Source organism: Saccopteryx bilineata, chromosome 4 (genome assembly GCF_036850765.1).
Source record: "Saccopteryx bilineata isolate mSacBil1 chromosome 4, mSacBil1_pri_phased_curated, whole genome shotgun sequence".
Lineage (NCBI taxonomy): Eukaryota > Metazoa > Chordata > Mammalia > Chiroptera > Emballonuridae > Saccopteryx > Saccopteryx bilineata.
The window spans coordinates 24,336,188-24,353,983 of NC_089493.1; the positions used below are offsets into that span (position 1 = coordinate 24,336,188).

The following is a 17,796-nucleotide window of genomic DNA, read 5'->3' on the forward strand; positions in this document are numbered from 1 at the left end:
AACTGTGAAAATTGTAGGTTACTGAGAGCCTCAGAAGTAAGTTGATGCTAGGAGGAAGGTCTATTTTGTTGCTGAGGTTTGAGATTTTTTTTTTACAGAGACAGAGAGAGTGTCAGAGAGAGGGATTGATAGGGACAGACAGACAGGAACGGAGAGAGATGAGAAACATCAATCATCAGTTTTTCGTTGTGACACCTTAGTTATTCATTGATTGCTTTCTCATATATGCCTTGACCGCGAGCCTTCAGCAGACCAAGTGACCCCTTGCTCAAGCCAGCAACCTTGGGTTCAAGCTGGTGAGCTTTGCTCAAACCAGATGAGCCCGCGCTCAAGCTGGTGACCTCGGGGTCTTGAACCTGGGTCCTTCCGCATCCCAATCCGATGCTCTATCCACTGCTCAACTGCCTGGTCAGACTGAGATTTTTTGCTAAGTTACAACACTTAACTATTTTGAGTAGAGTTCTGATAAGCTTGCCTTTCTTGATTAAGTTTTCTATTATTGATTTATGTTATCTGCAATCAAAAGAATCTTCATCTCCATATGATAGAAGGCTCCTTGGAGGCAGGGCCAAATTTTCATTCATTCACCCATTTATTAATTTATTATTTATTGGGCAATTACTATGTACCAGGCATTGTGCTAGGTGCTGCAAACCCAGAAATGAATTTGACAATTCCCTGAACTCAAGGAGCCTGCTCTCTGTCTAGTTGTGGTATAACTGTATGCAATCATTCATTCATTTAACAAATAATTCACTTATTCAACTAATAATCACCAGCACTTTTTGAATATTATATGATAGAACCCGGTGCTAAATGCTTTTCTCATTTAATTCTCATAACTCTATTAGGTATGTCCCACTTTACAAATGAAACAACTCAGTCACAGAGAGGTTAGACAGCTTCGCCAAAGTCACAAGGCTTCTAAGTGCTGCAGCTGGATCTCCAATCTTGTCTAACTATAGAGCTCTGGCACCTCACCACTGTGTAAGGTCTCTTTTAAAGATTTTATTTTTATTTATTCATTATAGAGAGAGAAGAGAGAGAGAGAGAGAGAGAGAGAAGGGGGGAGGAGCAGGAAGCATCAACTCCCATATGTGCCTTGACCAGGCAAGCCCAGGGTTTTGAACCGGCGACCTCAGCATTTCCAGGTTGACGCTTTATCCACTGCGCCACCACAGGTCAGGCTGTAAGGTCTCTTTTAAAAAACAATCGCAAAGCAATGTGACACATGTTAACACGGGTGTGTATTAAGTTCACAGAGAAGAAAGTGACTAATTTTGAGGGGAGGTTGGAGTTCAAGAAAGATTTCACAGTTGAAGTGGTTTGAGCAATCTTGGAGGAAGAGAAGAGTTGTAACCCTGGTGCCTAGCACAGCAGCACAGAACTTTGCATATGAACTCAGTAAAATGATGATCAGGCTGCTTATGCATCTGGAAGGAGTTGTTTTTCTGCTCACATGGAGCCTGGGGTGTTTCCTACTGTGTTCTGAAGCATCCCTTTTGTGATTTAGCAATGGTGTGCAAGGTCATCAGATCATGTGCGTGGTATATTATTGATGCTCACAATAGCCTTGTGAGGTAGTAGCATTAACTTCGTAAGATGGATGAAGAAACCAAGGATGATGTTGCATGGCTTGTCTAAGACCCCATGTGATGAGTAAGTGGCAGAACCAGACAAGGGCCTGGTATCCTGCCTTCCAGATGGAGGGATTGGCTAACAGGATTCCTCTAATCTAGTCAGGCTCCTTTACTCCTTGTCTCCAATTTAAGGCTTTGCTCTTTACAGCCTCCACACCTGAGCTTCTGAAGTTCCCTCTCCCAGGAGCATCCTCCCCTTCCCTCCCATTTCCAGCTTTCGAAATCCTGATAATCCTTCAAGATTAAGCTCATCCAACATCTTCCTCTCAGGTATTCACCAAATTCATTCAGCTCACTACCTAAACTCAATTAAAATCCCTTAGTTATCTGACCTGTAGTGGCGCAGTGGATAAAGCGTCAACCTGGACCACTGAGATTGCCGGTTCAAAACCTTGGGCTTGGACCTGACCTGTGGTGGCGCAGTGGATAAAGCCTCGACCTGGAAATGCTGAGGTCGCCGGTTCGAAACCCTGGTCAAGGCACATATGGGAGTTGATGCTTCCAGCTCCTCCCCCCTTCTCTCTCTCTGTCTCTCTCTCCTCTGCCTCTCTCTCTCCTCTCTAAAAATGAATAAGCCCTGGCCGGTTGGCTCAGCGGTAGAGCGTCGGCCTAGCGTGCGGAGGACCCGGGTTCGATTCCCGGCCAGGGCACACAGGAGAAGCGCCCATTTGCTTCTCCACCCCTCCGCCGCGCTTTCCTCTCTGTCTCTCTCTTCCCCTCCCGCAGCCAAGGCTCCATTAGAGCAAAGATGGCCCGGGCGCTGGGGATGGCTCTGTGGCCTCTGCCCCAGGCGCTAGAGTGGCTCTGGTCAGCAACATGGCGACACCCAGGATGGGCAGAGCATCGCCCCCTGGTGGGCAGAGCATCGCCCCTGGTGGGCGTGCCAGGTGGATCCTGGTCGGGTGCATGCGGGAGTCTGTCTGACTGTCTCTCCCTGTTTCCAGCTTCAGAAAAATGAAAAAATAAATAAATAAATAAATAAATAAATAAAAATAAAAATGAATAAATAAAAAGAAATAAAAAAAACACACACAAAAAAACAAAAACCTTGGGCTTGCTTGGTCAAGGCACATATGGGAGTTGATACTTCCTGCTCCTCCCCTCTTCTCTCCCTCCCCCCACTAAAATAAAAAAAAAAGAAAAAAGTCCCTTAGCCATGATTCCAACCGGATTCCTGCACTGAAAGCTTCTTATATAGAAAGTCTAGACCAGCCTTCCTCTTCAGAACTCCTGTTGCCTAATCTCTCCAGCCTTCAGCCTTCAGTCTTCAGTTAGCCTTTTATTGTTTACTATGTGTGCATCTTGTCTCTCACTAGAATGCAAGGCACTAACCATAGGCTTCTTTTTTAGCTTCATATGTTTATGCTATACTTCAGTTCTTAGGGATCATGCTGTTTGTTGGCTCAAAGAAGATTATGGGCTATACCTACCTGCTGTTAGATTGCTCAGCTCCTATATCATGCAAAATTGCTAATTGTCAAACCTCCTTTCTGAAGCTGGGGAGGGGGCAGGTAATGCAGGGGTTCTCGTAGGTGCATTCAGCAGTTAATAATAACCAACACTCAATAATGTTTACTAATTGCCAGGTCCTGAACAAAATACCCCACATGTATGAACTCATTAAATCCTCAGGACACCTGTTAGATCCTCTGTACAGATGAAAACATAAGAGGTCACTCTCACTCTGCTGCTAAGTAGTGCAGCCAGAATTCAAATCTGGCCTGACTTGAATCCATACTCCCCCTTTTTTTTTTTTTTTGTATTTTTCTGAAGTTGGAAACGGGGAGGCAGTCAGACAGACTCCCGCATGCGCCCGACCAGGATCCACTTGGCATGCCCACCAGGGGGCGATGCTCTGCCCCTCTGGGGCATTGCTCTGTTGCTACCAGAGCCATTCTAGTGCCTAAGGCAGAGGCCACAGAGCCATCCTCAGCGCCCAGGCCAACTTTGCTCTAATGGAGCCTTGGCTGCAGGAGTAGAAGAGAGAGACAGAGAGGAAGGAGAGGGGAAGGGGTGGAGAAGCAGATGGGCGCCTCTCCTGTGTGCCCTGGCTGGGAATCGAACCTGGGACTCCTGCATGCCAGGCCAACGCTCTACCACTGAGCCAACCAACCAGGGCCTGAATCCATACTCTTAACTTGAATCCATACTCTTAACTGTGACACTAAATTCTTTTCTTTTTTTTTTTTTTTTTTACAGAGACAGAGAGTCAGAGAGAGGAATAGATAGGGACAGACAGGAACAGAGAGAGATCATCAGTTTTTCGTTGTGACACCTTAGTTGTTCATTGATTGCTTTCTCATATATGCCTTGACTGCGGGCCTTCAGCAGACCGAGTAACCCTTTGCTCAAGCCAGCGACCTTGGGTCCAAGCTGGTGAGCTTCTGCTCAAACCAGATGAGCCTGCGCTCAAGCTGGCAACCTTGGGGTCTTGAACCTGGATCCTCTGCATCCCATTCCAACGCTCTATCCACTGCGCCACCACCTGGTCAGGCGACACTAAATTCTTTATAGGTAACCAAAAAAATCTCTCACATCCATTGCCTTTCTTTCTAACCCCTGTAGGAAGATAGAATTAAAGGGGTGAGAAAATAATATAGCATTTATTATGCTCCTAGTGTGGGCCAGGTATGATAAATTCACCATGATATAATTCTTGCGATGAGTCTAAGAAGCGGGAGATGTTAACTCCACTTTAAAGAATTTGGCTCCCAAAGTTAAATATTCAAGGTTTATCTTCCAGTTATTGGCAGAATTAGAAGAAGGCCAGGTTCCTGACTTCCAAGGAGGTGCTCTTGAAAGGAAACTGAACAGAAAGCACTGATAGGGGCAGTGTGAAGGGCAAAGAGACATTTGAAATATTATTTAAGAAATGTGTTAACGTATTGTAAAGTATACATATGATTGCCTAACCACTATGCTGTGCACCCAAAACTAATACAAAATAATATTGAACGTAAACTGTACTTGAAAAGTAAAATTTTACATATGAAAAAAAAATGAGCCAGATGGAGGAAAAAAATGTGTTAATGTACACTGAATAATGGTGAGAGAATGTCACAAAGGCTAATCTATGAATATCCATAAAGAAATTAGTTAATTAAATAATGATCCCAGTCATGGCCTGGGATTAAACCTAAGAATTTACCCAGAGGCAAGAGAGAGAGGGCAGCACCTGTCCTAGAAAACCGGGGAACTTACTCTAGAGAGGGGATCAGCCTCTTTTTTTTTCCCTCACATTCTAATTGGCTGCCTTTTCCTGAGCCCCTCCTCCTCCTCCTCAGTGTGGACCATTAAACAGCCAAGCCTTACCAACGACCAGGGTTGGGCCTCCAATCAGGTGCCAGGTCCACAAGTCCCTCCAGAAGCCCCCTCCACACTTTATTCTCGCCCATGATTGGTCAGCCAGCAGTATGCGGTCCGCCTCCTCCTTTTCCAGATTGGTCAGCGGTCCTTAGGCTCACGACCCTCCTGCTGGTCTCCGCCTGGTCTTCCCGTGGGCGGCCGGGCCTCCGCGGGAGTGGGCCCCGCCTTCATGTGACAGCCGGGAATTGGCGGCAGCGTGCAGCCATTTCCGGTTTCGGGGAGGTGGGTGGGTGCGGAGGGGACTGGAATCGCCGCCGCCTGGGCCACCGCCTACAGAGTCCGTCTTGCGCCTGGTGCTGCCTGGACCATGCGGCCGGAGCCCGGAGGGTGCTGCTGCCGTCGCGCGGTGCGGGCGAACGGCTGCGTGGCGAACGGGGAAGTGCGGAACGGGTACGTGAAGAGCAGCGCCGCTGCCGCTGCCTCTGCCGCAGCCGGCCAGGTAAGGTGGGACCGGGCGGCTGGGCCGGGGCTGTGGGCCGGGACCCCGAGAGCTGGTGCCCTTCGGGAGCCGGCGGAGGTTGCGGCCGGGCGGGGTGAGGCCACGATGACCGTTCACAGGGCGGTAGTCTGGCGCGGCTCAGGTGTACTGGCGGCGGTGTCCTGGCGCTGACCGGGCCTGCCCCGAGCTGGAGTCCCAGGGGCGGCACCGGGGTGGCACAAGGGTTCCCCTGTCTCTCCTCGCCTGAGGGCTTCCTCGGCTGTCCTCGGAGGTTTGGGGTGTGCTCAAAGCCCAGTGCTTTCCTCTGTCCGATCTGTTCAGAAATGCGGGCCGCCGCCCTCCAGTGGAGGCAGGGGGTGACTCCTCGGACCCCGGAGGAACCTTTCGGGGGCTGTTGATTCTCCCGAGGCTCCTTCCTCAAGCCCTCGAGATGGTTGCTTTCTCTTCGAGTCCTGGAGCCCTCCAAGGAAAACCATCCTGGGGTCCTCAGGTGGCAAAGAAAGTTAGAAGGTGGTACCAGGCGGAAGCGAACTTATAGTCACTTCCTACCACATACCCGACCTCTTCTGCAGGCGGGACGTTGGACCACAGATCTGTAAGTGAAGCCAGTTGTCTCAAAAGCATTATGCTCTTAGCCCGAGGCGAGACCCCATCCCGGGCTCCAGGTTGAGTTAGATGGCCCCTTTGACCCTTTGAGCAACAGTTCTATCACACAAAGGGTTGTTTAACTTAGTGGTGACTTGTGATGACTCTATACTAATTAACCAAGTCTGAATCACCAACCAAATCCAGGCAGTTCTGAAATATTTTGAAAAGTTCTCAAGAAAGTAATTGTTAAACTTTCAATTCCCTGGACTGACATAATCTGCAGAAAAATTTGAAGACAAACTGTTTAAAAGGATGCAACGTCAGTGTTGCTGGAGAGTATGTATTGTGATATTTGCTATATCGACTCTTATAAATCTTGTTCTGATAGTAAGGAAAACTTTTTTCCAAAGTATCTTGTTCCCAGTGTTAAGCTTGCAACTGTTGTGATTTAATTCGGTTTTAACATAAATATCTGGCAAGCTCCTCCCCCAATTAGTCAATATTATGGATAGGCCTGTTGTTTGTTGTGAAACAGAAAATAAAGCATTTCTCCATGTCAGGTTGAGAGAGACTAAGAGTAGGGGGGAAATATATACAAGAGACTTCAACAACCCTCAAGTTGAAAGACCTAAGGCCATGTAATATACAAACTCTAATGATTTATTTTTGTTTTTAAAGAAATAATTGTGTGAAAGAGGAAACGATAAGAATGGGTCCATTATAAGCAGTGAAAGGAATTGTTTCCCAAGCCGTGTAAATGGCTAATAAGACAAAATTGTGGTACAGAATGTAACAGGGAAACCTATTGGGGAGGAATCAGAAAATATGGTGCTGGTGAATGAGTGGGTTATTTAAAAGGGAAGAAAGGACATCATGGGAAAGGTGTTCACACTTTTGAGGTGCTTTGTGCTTAAGCCCTCTTTTCATGTGACAGGAGTTATATTTTGATTTAGTAGTAAATCAAATCCCTCCCTTCCATGTGACAGGAGTTATGTTTTGATTTAGTAGTAAATCAAACCCCCTCCCTTCCATAATCCCTAACAATTTAGCATGAGTAAACATTTCTTAAGAGATTAACGACTAATATGATGAAAAAATATCAAGTATCTAAAGTGAAACTTAAAAATCTGTATGACTCAAGCATCTGGCTGACTTTTCCTAATATATTTTAGGGGGAAATTCCACTCAAGGCATTATGGTGGCATTTGGAAGAATGGTCTAGTGGAGTGTCCTAAAGAACATTTAGGGTTGCTTCTGGACAGTCTTTCACAGGTCTTTTTAAAACAAAGACTTTAGGTGTGTAGCTTTGTACCCTAATACAAGGAATATTGCCTATAAGTTTGTTTGTTTTTTTTCTCCTTTTAAGCAAAAGAATTTTGATAACTTCATTAGAGCAAGATGATCTTAAAAAATATTTTTTCAAGTTGTTTTTATTTTAATTAAAGTGATGCTAATGCTCCAACACCAATATTCCCCGGAAACTGCAAAGAAATACAATCTATTTCTTCACAGTTTGTATTTCTTTGCAGTTTCCAGGGAATACGTTTGCATGAAATTACACATAAGATGTTAAGTACCCAATTGTGTGTCCTGCTTTTACTAAAATACAAATATAGAGTATAACATGGTTCTTTTTTTTTTAAGTCTTATTTTTATTTTTTTATTTTATTATTTTCCAGAGACAGTCAGAGAGACGGTTAGATAGGGACAGACAGACAGGAATGGAGAGAGATGTGAGGCATCAATCATTAGGTTTTCGTTGCGACACCTTAGTTGTTCATTGATTGCTTTTTCATATGTGCCATGATCGTGGTCCTTCAGCAGACCAAGTAACCCCTTGCTGGAGTCAGCGACCTTGGATCCAAGCTGATGAGCTTTTGCTCAAACCAGATGAGCCCGCGCTCAAGCTGGCGACCTCGAGGTCTCGAACCTGGGTCCTCCGCATTCCAGTCTGACGCTCTATCCACTGCGCCAGCACCCTGTCAGGCTATAACATGGTTTTTAAATGCAAGATGCAAGTTCCATTTCCTTACATATTTCAACATTTGTTTTTCATGAACAGGAGGAAAGAAGTTAGGAACTTCTGAGATCTCTTTACACTCTCTAGAGTCTATGTTTCTGAGTCTGAAGGAATGAATGTGTCAGTACAGATGCTACTTTACTTAACTTACGATGGGATCACTTGTTATTTATTTATTTGTTTATTCATTCAGGTGGTAGCTGTGAGATAATAGGAAATATGTAGTATAAAGATCTGAGATTCCTGGCTCAGAACTCCTTGAACCTGTGGCATTTTCTAAGTGATAAGAATATGTATTAAGAGCGCGCTTTGTTCTTTTTTTTTTTTAGAGAGAGAAAAAAGAGAGAGAGGGGTAAGGGGGGAGGAGCAGGAAGCATCAACTCCCATATGTGCCTCGCCCAGGCAAGCCCAGGGTTTTGAACCAGTGACCTCAGTGTTTTGTTCTGATATTTGGTCTCTGACCCTGATTCCCAACCAAATAGTACTTAAATCTCTTGAAGTGTTCTGGATGATTGTAGTATCTTTTGTCCTATTAGGTGACTCTTGGTTGGCTATTAGATGGGGGCTGCTCACCAGAAAGACCAAGCCATGATTAGAAGCTTGGAATTCTCAGCCCTACCTCCCATTTTCCAGAGAGAGGAAAAGGGCTGGAAATGGAGTTAATGATTGATCATGCCTACATGATGAAGCCTCTCCCATAAAAATCACAAAAGTACAAGGTTTGGGGAGCTTTTGGGTTGCTGGGAGAGTGGCCTTGCCCTACGTAGCTATTCAGACCTGTATTTTTATTATCATATCTTTTTATAATAAACTGGGAAACAGTAAGTAAATAGTTTTCCTGAATTCTGTGAGCTGCTCTAGCAAATTAATTAAACTGGAAGAGGGTGTCGTGGGAATCTGGTTTCTAGCTGATGGTGACAAGAGACAAGAACGGGTGACAACCTAGACTTGCATTTGGCTTCTGAAGTTGGGGGCTAAGGGAGATAGTCTTGTGGAATGAGCCCTTAACCTGTGGGGTGTGACGATACCTCCAGGTAAATAGCATTAGAATTGAGTTACTTGTAGGACACTGAGCTGTTGTCAAAGTATTACTTGCTGGTGTGGAAACATTCAAAGACTTGTTTTCATTTTTAAGTGAAAATTGCGTCATCAGGATGTTGCAGAATTTAGTGATCTTAATTTCCAAGAGGTTTTTTTTCAAGGTAGAGAGACAGGAAGGGAGAGAGATGAGATGCATCAATGCACAGTTGCATCTCTCTAGTTGTTCACTGATGGTTTCTCATACATGCCTTGGTGGGTGGAGGGGTTCCAGCTCAGCCAGTGACCCTGGGCTCAAGCTAGCAGCCTTTGGACTCCAGTCAGTGACCATGGGATTATTCTTATTAACCCACCCTCAAAATGGCAACCCCTCGCTCAAGCCAGCGACCTCAGGGTTTCAGACCTGGGACCTTAGCATCCTAGGTCAATGCTGCATCCACTGTGCCACCACCGGTCAGGCTGGGTTTTTTTAGAGCTCCTAGTTAACAGATTTTATTTTTTTTTAGATCTTTAATTTCTTATAAAACTTGTGAGATGTGGATACACATTTTACCTTTCTTAGTTAATAAGTATAGAAGAGGGAAAAAGCTGCCTTTGAGACAGTTTTGAACCTAACTTTCTTTAGTAGTAATTTTTTTTTTTTTTTTTTGTATTTTTCTGAAGCTGGAAATGGGGAGATACAGTCAGACAGACTCCCGCATGCGCCCGACCGGGATCCACCCGGCACGCCCACCAGGGGCGAAGCTCTGCCCCTCTGGGGTGTCGCTCTGCTGAGACCAGAGCCATTCTAACGCCTGGGGCAGAGGCCAAGGAGCCATCCCCAGCGCCTGGGCCATCTTTGCTCCAATGGAGCCTTGGCTGCGGGAGGGGAAGAGAGAGACAGAGAGGAAGGAGGGGTTGGGGGTGGAGAAGCAAATGGGCGCTTCTCCTATGTGCCCTGGCCGGGAATTGAACCTGGGTCTCCCGCACGCCAGGCCGACGCTCTACCGCTGAGCCAACCGGCCAGGGGCTCTTTAGTAGTAATTTTTTTTTTTTTTTTTTTTTTTTTTTCCTTTTCAATTTTCTGAAGCTGGAAACGGGGAGAGACAGTCAGACAGACTCCCGCATGCGCCCGACCGGGATCCACCCGGCACGCCCACCATGGGGCGATGCTCTGCCCACCAGGGGGCGATGCTCTGCCCATCCTGGGCGTCGCCATATTGCGACCAGAGCCACTCTAGCGCCTGAGGCAGAGGCCATAGAGCCATCCCCAGCGCCCGGGCCATCTTTGCTCCAATGGAGCCTTGGCTGCAGGAGGGGAAGAGAGAGACAGAGAGGAAAGCGCGGCGGAGGGGTGGAGAAGCAAATGGGCGCTTCTCCTGTGTGCCCTGGCCGGGAATCGAGCCCGGGTCCTCCGCACGCTAGGCCGACGCTCTACCGCTGAGCCAACCGGCCAGGGCTTTAGTAGTAATTTTAATGAGATATTGGAAGGGTGACAGCCTTCTAACTACTGGAATAAATAAGATTGTATCTTAAGGAGGAATTGAGGTATGAATTATATTCTCATTTAAATAATAAGCAAGGAGAAAATAGGAAGAACAAAGTGCTCCTGCTACTTATACAGTACTTAGAAGGTTGCAGATGAATAACTAATGAAGTGAAGGGTGGTTTACTAAATATCTACTAGCTTTTGTTTCCACTGTGCGGAAACAGTAACTGAAAAGAAGTTATGAGACAGGAACAGGAGGAGTAGCTAGAATGTCCAGTATACCTATTCAGGTTTCACAGGGCCTGATGAGACACAGGAAGACCTCAAGGCTTTGCAAAAATGTTGTAACTTTACAACTTGTAGGACTGGATTTTTGTTTCAAATGTTTTTGTTCCAACAGGAAGAACATTCTGATTCTTACTAGCAAGATTTGAAAGATTCCAGAGTCATTTGGGATACTCAGGAATTCTCTAATAAAAAAATTATTGGGAAATGAGACCAGTATTTAATATATAAACCACTCTTTTCTTAAGATAGTACTTAGAACTTGTATATTCAGGAGAGGGAGACTTGCCTGCTTTTTAAGGGTGGCGTAGGTGCCCTAGGGACTTTGTAGTGCTCTGAGTAAAATTGTTAATTGGTTGAGATCCAATTAGAGTCAATTTTTGAAAGAAAGAAGCAGTGTCTATTGGCAGAATAGGCGATTGAGAGGGATAGGTAGAGGCTATGTTTGTGTTCTGAGTGGGTGTGCCTTCCTTGATTAAATACATGGTTTGTGGCCTCAGAAGTCAATTGCCTCCTTAGAATAGCTTCTAAGAAGCCTCCTATAATGTAATTTGTATTGTGTGACTGATTAAGCAAGTAAACCTTTTGCTCTTGACCCATTTAATTTCAGAAAATTTAGCTTATGTTTGTTGTCTTTAAGACTACTTTCAGGCCCTGGCCGGTTGGCTCAGCGGTAGAGCGTCGGCCTAGTGTGCGGAGGACCCGGGTTCGATTCCCGGCCAGGGCACACAGGAGAAGCGCCCATTTGCTTCTCCACCCCTCCGCCGTGCTTTCCTCTCTGTCTCTCTCTTCCCCTCCCGCAGCTGAGGCTCCATTGGAGCAAAGATGGCCCGGGCGCTGGGGATGGCTCTGTGGCCTCTGCCCCAGGCGCTAGAGTGACTCTGGTCACAACATGGCGACGCCCAGGATGGGCAGAGCATCGCCCCCTGGTGGGCAGAGCCGGGTGGATCCCGGTCGGGCGCATGCGGGAGTCTGTCTGACTGTCTCTCCCTGTTTCCAGCTTCAGAAAAATGGAAAAAAAAAAAAAAAAAGACTACTTTCAATACCCATCATAAATGATAAGGTGGGTGCTTTTCCTTTTATTTATTTTTTTGACAGAGACAAAGAGAGAGAGTCAGAGAGGGACAGACAGACAGCAAGTGAGAGAGATGAGAAGCATCAGTTCTTTGTTGCAGCTCCTTAGTTGTTCAGTGATTGCTTTCTCATATGTGCCTTGACCGGGAGGCTACAGCAGAGCGAGTGACCCCTTGCTCAAACCAGCAACCTAGGGCTTCAAGTCAGTGATCTTTGGGCTCAAGCCAGTTATCACTGGATCACGTGATGAACCCATGCTCAAGCCGACCTCAGGCTAGCTGGTGAGCCTGTGCTCAAGCCACATGAGTTTATGCTCAAGTCACATGAGTCAGCTCTCAAGCCAGTAACCTAGGGGTTTTGAAAATGGGTCCTCAGCATCCCAGGCCAACACTCTATCCACTGTGCCACCACTGGTCAGGCGAAGATACGTCATTCTGTATGTGTCTCTTTGCAACTTTGAACAGGATGTATCTGAGATTGACCCATGTTCATAATACAGATTGGTTCATATTTTCACTGCTGTATAGCACTTCATTCTATGACTATGACACTGTTGTTTGTTGATTTCTTTTTGCTATTCACCTACCAATTGACAACTTGGTTATTTACAGTTTTTCAAATTGTATTTTTACAGTAAACATTTTAAAACATTTCTCTTGTGCTCATGTTGACCCATTAAAATTCGTATGTTAGATTCCTAATCCCAATACCTCAAAATGTGACTGTATTTGGAGACAGGATCTTTAAAGAAATAATTAAGTTAAAAATGAGGCCGTTAGGGTAGGCCCTAATTCAAAGACTGATTATCCTTATAAGAAGAAATTTGGAGACAGAGGGAAGACCACGTAAAGTTACAGGGAGAACAGCACCATCTACGTGTCAAGGAGAGAGGCATCAGAAGAAACCAACCTTACCCAAACCTTATCTCAGATTGTCTCCACAACTATGGGAAAATACATTTCTGTTATTTAAAACCCCCAGACTGTGGTACTTTGTTACAGCAGCCCTGTCTGTGGGTTACAGACAATCAGTGGTCCATGATATCAATTTACTGGTTTGTGATCAGTGTATTTTAAACTTTCAGTTAAAAATATTCATTGAGTAGTACAGAACAGACTATTAGACTGTGTTGCAAAGGTAAATACTGATTTATGAAACTTTGTTTCAGTTATATATGTGTGTAGATAGCCTGAGCAGGTGGTAGTGCAGAGAGAGGATAGAGCATTGACCCGGAATGCTGAGGACCCAGGTTTGAAACCCTTAGGTCACCGCTTGAGAGTAGGCTCATGAGCTTGAGTGTGGGCTCACTGGCTTGGCTGAAGCCCCCTGGTCAAAGCACATATGAGAAAGCAGTCAATGAACAACTAAAGTGCTGCAAATATGAGTTGATGCTTCCCATCTCTCCTTTCCTCTGTCCCTGTCTGTCTCTATCTCTCACTAAAAAAAAGTGTGTACGTAGATATAAAATATGTAAAGAACATAAAATATATACACATTATGTATGCACTAGGTTGTAATATAAAAATGTTATTTCTTTATGTGGGTTGAAATAAGAAGGTTTGAAACCCTCTGCCAGCACACATACTAGATAGAGACCTAGCAGGACAATCATTATAAATATGCGTACAGTACTTTGGCTTTTCTAGAAACTGCCAAATGGTTCTCCAAACCAATTGTACCAATTTATACTGAACGCCCACATAAAAGTTCCCATTGCTAAAACACTGCCAACATTTAAATACTGTCATATTTTAATAACTTTCAAATTGGAAAAGATGAAAACAGTATGTCATTGTTTTAACTTGCAATAATTTAAGAGCTAGAGAGAATAAACATATCCATATACATATTTATATCTTTTCCAATCAAGTTTCTTTTTCTATGAATTGCCAGTTCCTATCTTTTGCCCACTTTTCTACTGGATTGCAAACTTTCTTTACTGTATTTAGAAATTATCAGAAAGCAGACTGATTTACACCAAATCACATTCAGAACTGAATCCCAACACGGGTTATCCCAACTCCTTAGGGCCATACAGTACACATATATTATTTCTACAGTCAGAGCAAAAAATTATTTTAAAACAAAAGGGCCTGACCAGACGGTGGCACAGTGGATAGAGCTTCGGACTGGGACGCAGAGGACCCAGGTTCGAAACCCTGAGGTCGCTGTCTTGAGTGTGGGCTCATCCAGCTTGAGCACGGGCCAACCAGCTTTAGCACAGGGTCACTGGCTTGAAGTCCAAGGTTGCTGGCTTGAGCCCAAGGTTTCTTCTCTCTCTCTCTAAAAAAAAGAAAAGAATGATATGTTTTTAAAGGATTGAAAACATTTAGGACAATACTGTACTGTTCATGGCTGTGTATTTATATAGTAAAGGTATTTTTAAAATTCATGGGAATGATAATACCCCAAACAGAGGGTAACTTACACTTATAAGGAAGAAGAGAAATAGCACTTCCCAGGGCAAAGTTGTTGTTTTTTTTAAAAAAAATTTTCCATTGATTTGAGAGAGAAGAAAAAGTAGGGGGAAGAAGAAGGGGAAAGAGAAAGAGGGAGAAGCATTACCTCATACCACTTAATTCCATTTAGTTGTGCACTCATTGTTGGTACCTCATATGTGCCCTGACCCGGGATCAAACCTACAACCTTGGTGCACTGGGATGATGTTCTGTCCACTGAGCCACCCAGCCAGAGCAGATTTCTTTAAAGGATTTGGGAACTTCTTAAACATAAATCAGATCATGCCTGACCTGTGGTAGCACAGTGAATAGAGCATCAACCTGGATCGCTGAGGTCGCCTGTTTGAAACCCTCGGCTTGCCGGTACCGGTACCGTGGGCCATTTGGTACCGGTCCGCAGAGAAAGAATAAATAACTTACATTATTTCCGTTTTATTGATATTTAAGTCTGAACGATGTTTTATTTTTAAAAAATGACCAGATTCCCTCTGTTACATCCGTCTAAGACTCACTCTTGACGCTTGTCTCGGTCACGTGATACATTTATCCGTCCCACCCTAAAGGCCAGTCCACAAAAATATTTTCTGACATTAAACCGGTTGGTGACCCAAGAAAGGTTGGGGTCCACTGGTTTATGAGACTGCCTATGTCATGTGGCTCTCCCATACCTTCCTGACTTCATATCCTTCCAGGTCACTGCACTCCAGTCAAGCTGGACTTTCTGCTCTTCCCCGAACTCAGCAAGCATGCTTTTGCGGGTACAGTTACCTTGGCTTGGAAAACATTTTTCTTTAGGTCTCTCCCCCACTCCATGTAGGTCTCTGCTTACCCCTCACATCTGTCAGACAGCTTGTCCCTGTATAAACAATCTCCTCTTCTTATGACTTTTCCCCTAATTGTAGCACTTATTATAATTGCCTGGCATTAAATTGTGTATCTTTCTACTTACTTATTGACTGCCTCTCTCACTGGAGTATTTGTGTTTTAGTACTTAGCTCATGCCTAACTCATAATAGGGACTCAGTGAGTATTAATGGAGATGAATGAATGAAAAAATGAATGGTAACTTCACTGTTTTATTTAATGGAAAAAATCTAAAGCATATAAGCTAATTGTATATCTTAATAAATCTAGGTGTTGAATATGTTTTTATCTCTGTTTTGTTGAATTAATTATACTGTCATATTTCATATATACTTGCTAGTTGATGAAAAAACCAGTTCCCCCAAATGTTAAAAACATAGGTAAAATGGGTTGTGGTACATGTACTAGTAAAGACACCACAGCATAATTTTTAGTGTAATGGATTACAGGTGGTTAGAAACAATAAGGGCTTACTGAATGTTCTTACTAGTAAGGATGACAGCAGGTGAGGAAGGGTAGGAAGTGGCCAGTGGCATTCCAAATGGTCTGGAAACGGCACAGACACACTGCACAATGTTTAATCACCTCTCCAGCGGCTCTTCTAAGAAACAGCATGTTGGTGACTTCTGCAGCACCCCTCCCATTGTCTTACCAGGGGGGTGATCTGTGAGACCTGGTTGGTGCTTCAAAGGATAAGAAACCTATTAGCAGGGAGGGACTTCTGCCACACCTCCTTTTCTCACCTTGATTTGAGAAGCCTGGACTGTGATCACTGATTAGACTGTAATAGAACTACTTCTTGGAGACTTCTGCTATATCAGCTGAAGGGTAGTATCTTTCCGCCTCCTATGTAGGCGTGGCTTGTGTATAGGCAAAGGAGGCATGTTATTTCCAGCACATCTAAATTAGTTCTGGTTTCCTAAATATAGACATTTTCTAGCAGAGGAAACTCATATAACACCATTTGTCTCCATCCAAGTATAGCTAATATGAATAGCAAAAATAAGCACAAAGAGTAAGTTTAAAGCGAAATTCTAACATTAAGCCATTGATGATTTTAAAACAATCATATTAAGTTGTAATGTCCTTGAAATAATTAAAGGAAAATTTGATTCATAGAAAAATCACAGGAATATGACTAAGAAATGGCAATAAATTGGAAAATGTAAAGACTTGGATTTTAGTCCCAACTTTGAATTAAACTTTCTTGTGACTGGACAGGTTGCTTAATCTCCTTTTCTTGATTTTGTCATTCAGTCATGTGAAGAAGTGTGAGACAGTTTGAGAATCTATTGCAAAAGAAAGGCTTCCCAAGTTGTATACATTTTTTTTTAAACAGGGACAGAGGTGGGGGATGAACAGAGAGATGAGAAGCATTAATCATCAATTTTTCTTTGTGACACCTTAGTTGTGCATTGATTGCTTTCTCATATGTGCCTTGACCCCAGGCCTTCAACAGACTGAGTAACCCCTTGCTCAAGCCAGCGACCTTGGGTCCAAGCTGGCGAGCTTTTTGCTCAAACCAGATGAGCCCGCGCTCAAGCTGGCGATCTCGGGGTCTCAAACATGGGTCCTCGGCATCCCAGTCCGACGCTCTATCCACTGCGCACCGCCTGGTCAGGCATACATTTTTATTTAAATATAAATCCCTTTAGACAGTAGTCTTTAAAATAGTTAAATAGTTTCATTATTCTCATCTCAGAAAGCATGTTTGCTCTTTTTTTTTTGAGAGTACGTTTATTAAAGCAGGAAACAGTGATACAAAGGAAGGGCTTAGGGTAGAAGGAGCAACAGGAGAGCCTAGGAGGAGCTGCTTTGCTCTCTAGAAATGTGGGCCTGACCAGGCGGTGGCACAGTGGATAAAGCATCGGAGAGGACCCAGATTCAAAACCCTGAGGTCGCTGGCTTGAAACCCAAGGTCACTGGCTCAAGTAAGGGGTACCTTGCTCTGCTGGAGCCCCTGGTCAAGGCACCTATGGGAAAGCAATCACTGAACAACTAAGGTGCCGCAACGAAGAATTGATGCTTCTCATCTTCTCCCTTTGGGTCTGTCTGTCTCTATCTGCCCCTCTCTCTGTCCCTCTCTCTTTGTTTCTGTCACAAACAAAAGAAGGAAGAAAAGAAATGTCGGAAAGAAGGAGCCAAGGTGGGGCTGCTTTGGCTCACTGAAAACCCAGAAAGAAGAGGGCCTTGGGGATGGGTCAGGAGGTTAGCTAGAGGAGCTGCTGCCACCGCCTCTTACTCCCCTGGTTGCCAGTCTCATGGGAACCCTTAGTGTAGAAGAGAAAGGTAAAGATGCATGTCTGAGAGGGAAGGAAGGCGTGGGCATACTCCAGACAGAGCCCGCATGTTTGCATGTTTGAAAGGAGCTAGAAAAATGGATCTGGGAAGTTCTCATCAGAAGAAAAAAGTTTTATGACTTTGAATGTTGAGAGATGCTATCTAGACTTTTGTGGTAATCATTTTGCAATGCATAAAACATCAAATTATGCCTTGTACACTTGAAACTAATATAGTGTCATGTCAATTATACCTCAATAAATAAAAATGTTAAT

The 17,796-nt window shown here is 44.3% G+C and overlaps 1 protein-coding gene across 1 annotated transcript in view; it reads left to right on the top strand.

Annotated features, from left to right (window-relative positions):
- The first annotated feature begins 5,159 nt into the window (after positions 1-5,159).
- The window catches only part of SPTLC2 (serine palmitoyltransferase long chain base subunit 2), a 105,005-nt gene continuing 92,368 nt past the window's right edge, over positions 5,160-17,796 (top strand). The window contains exon 1 of the mRNA XM_066278315.1: positions 5,160-5,445. Within this exon, the coding sequence (XP_066134412.1) occupies positions 5,314-5,445 (132 nt within the window). The 5' untranslated portion in view covers positions 5,160-5,313. The remainder of the gene's footprint in view (positions 5,446-17,796) is intronic.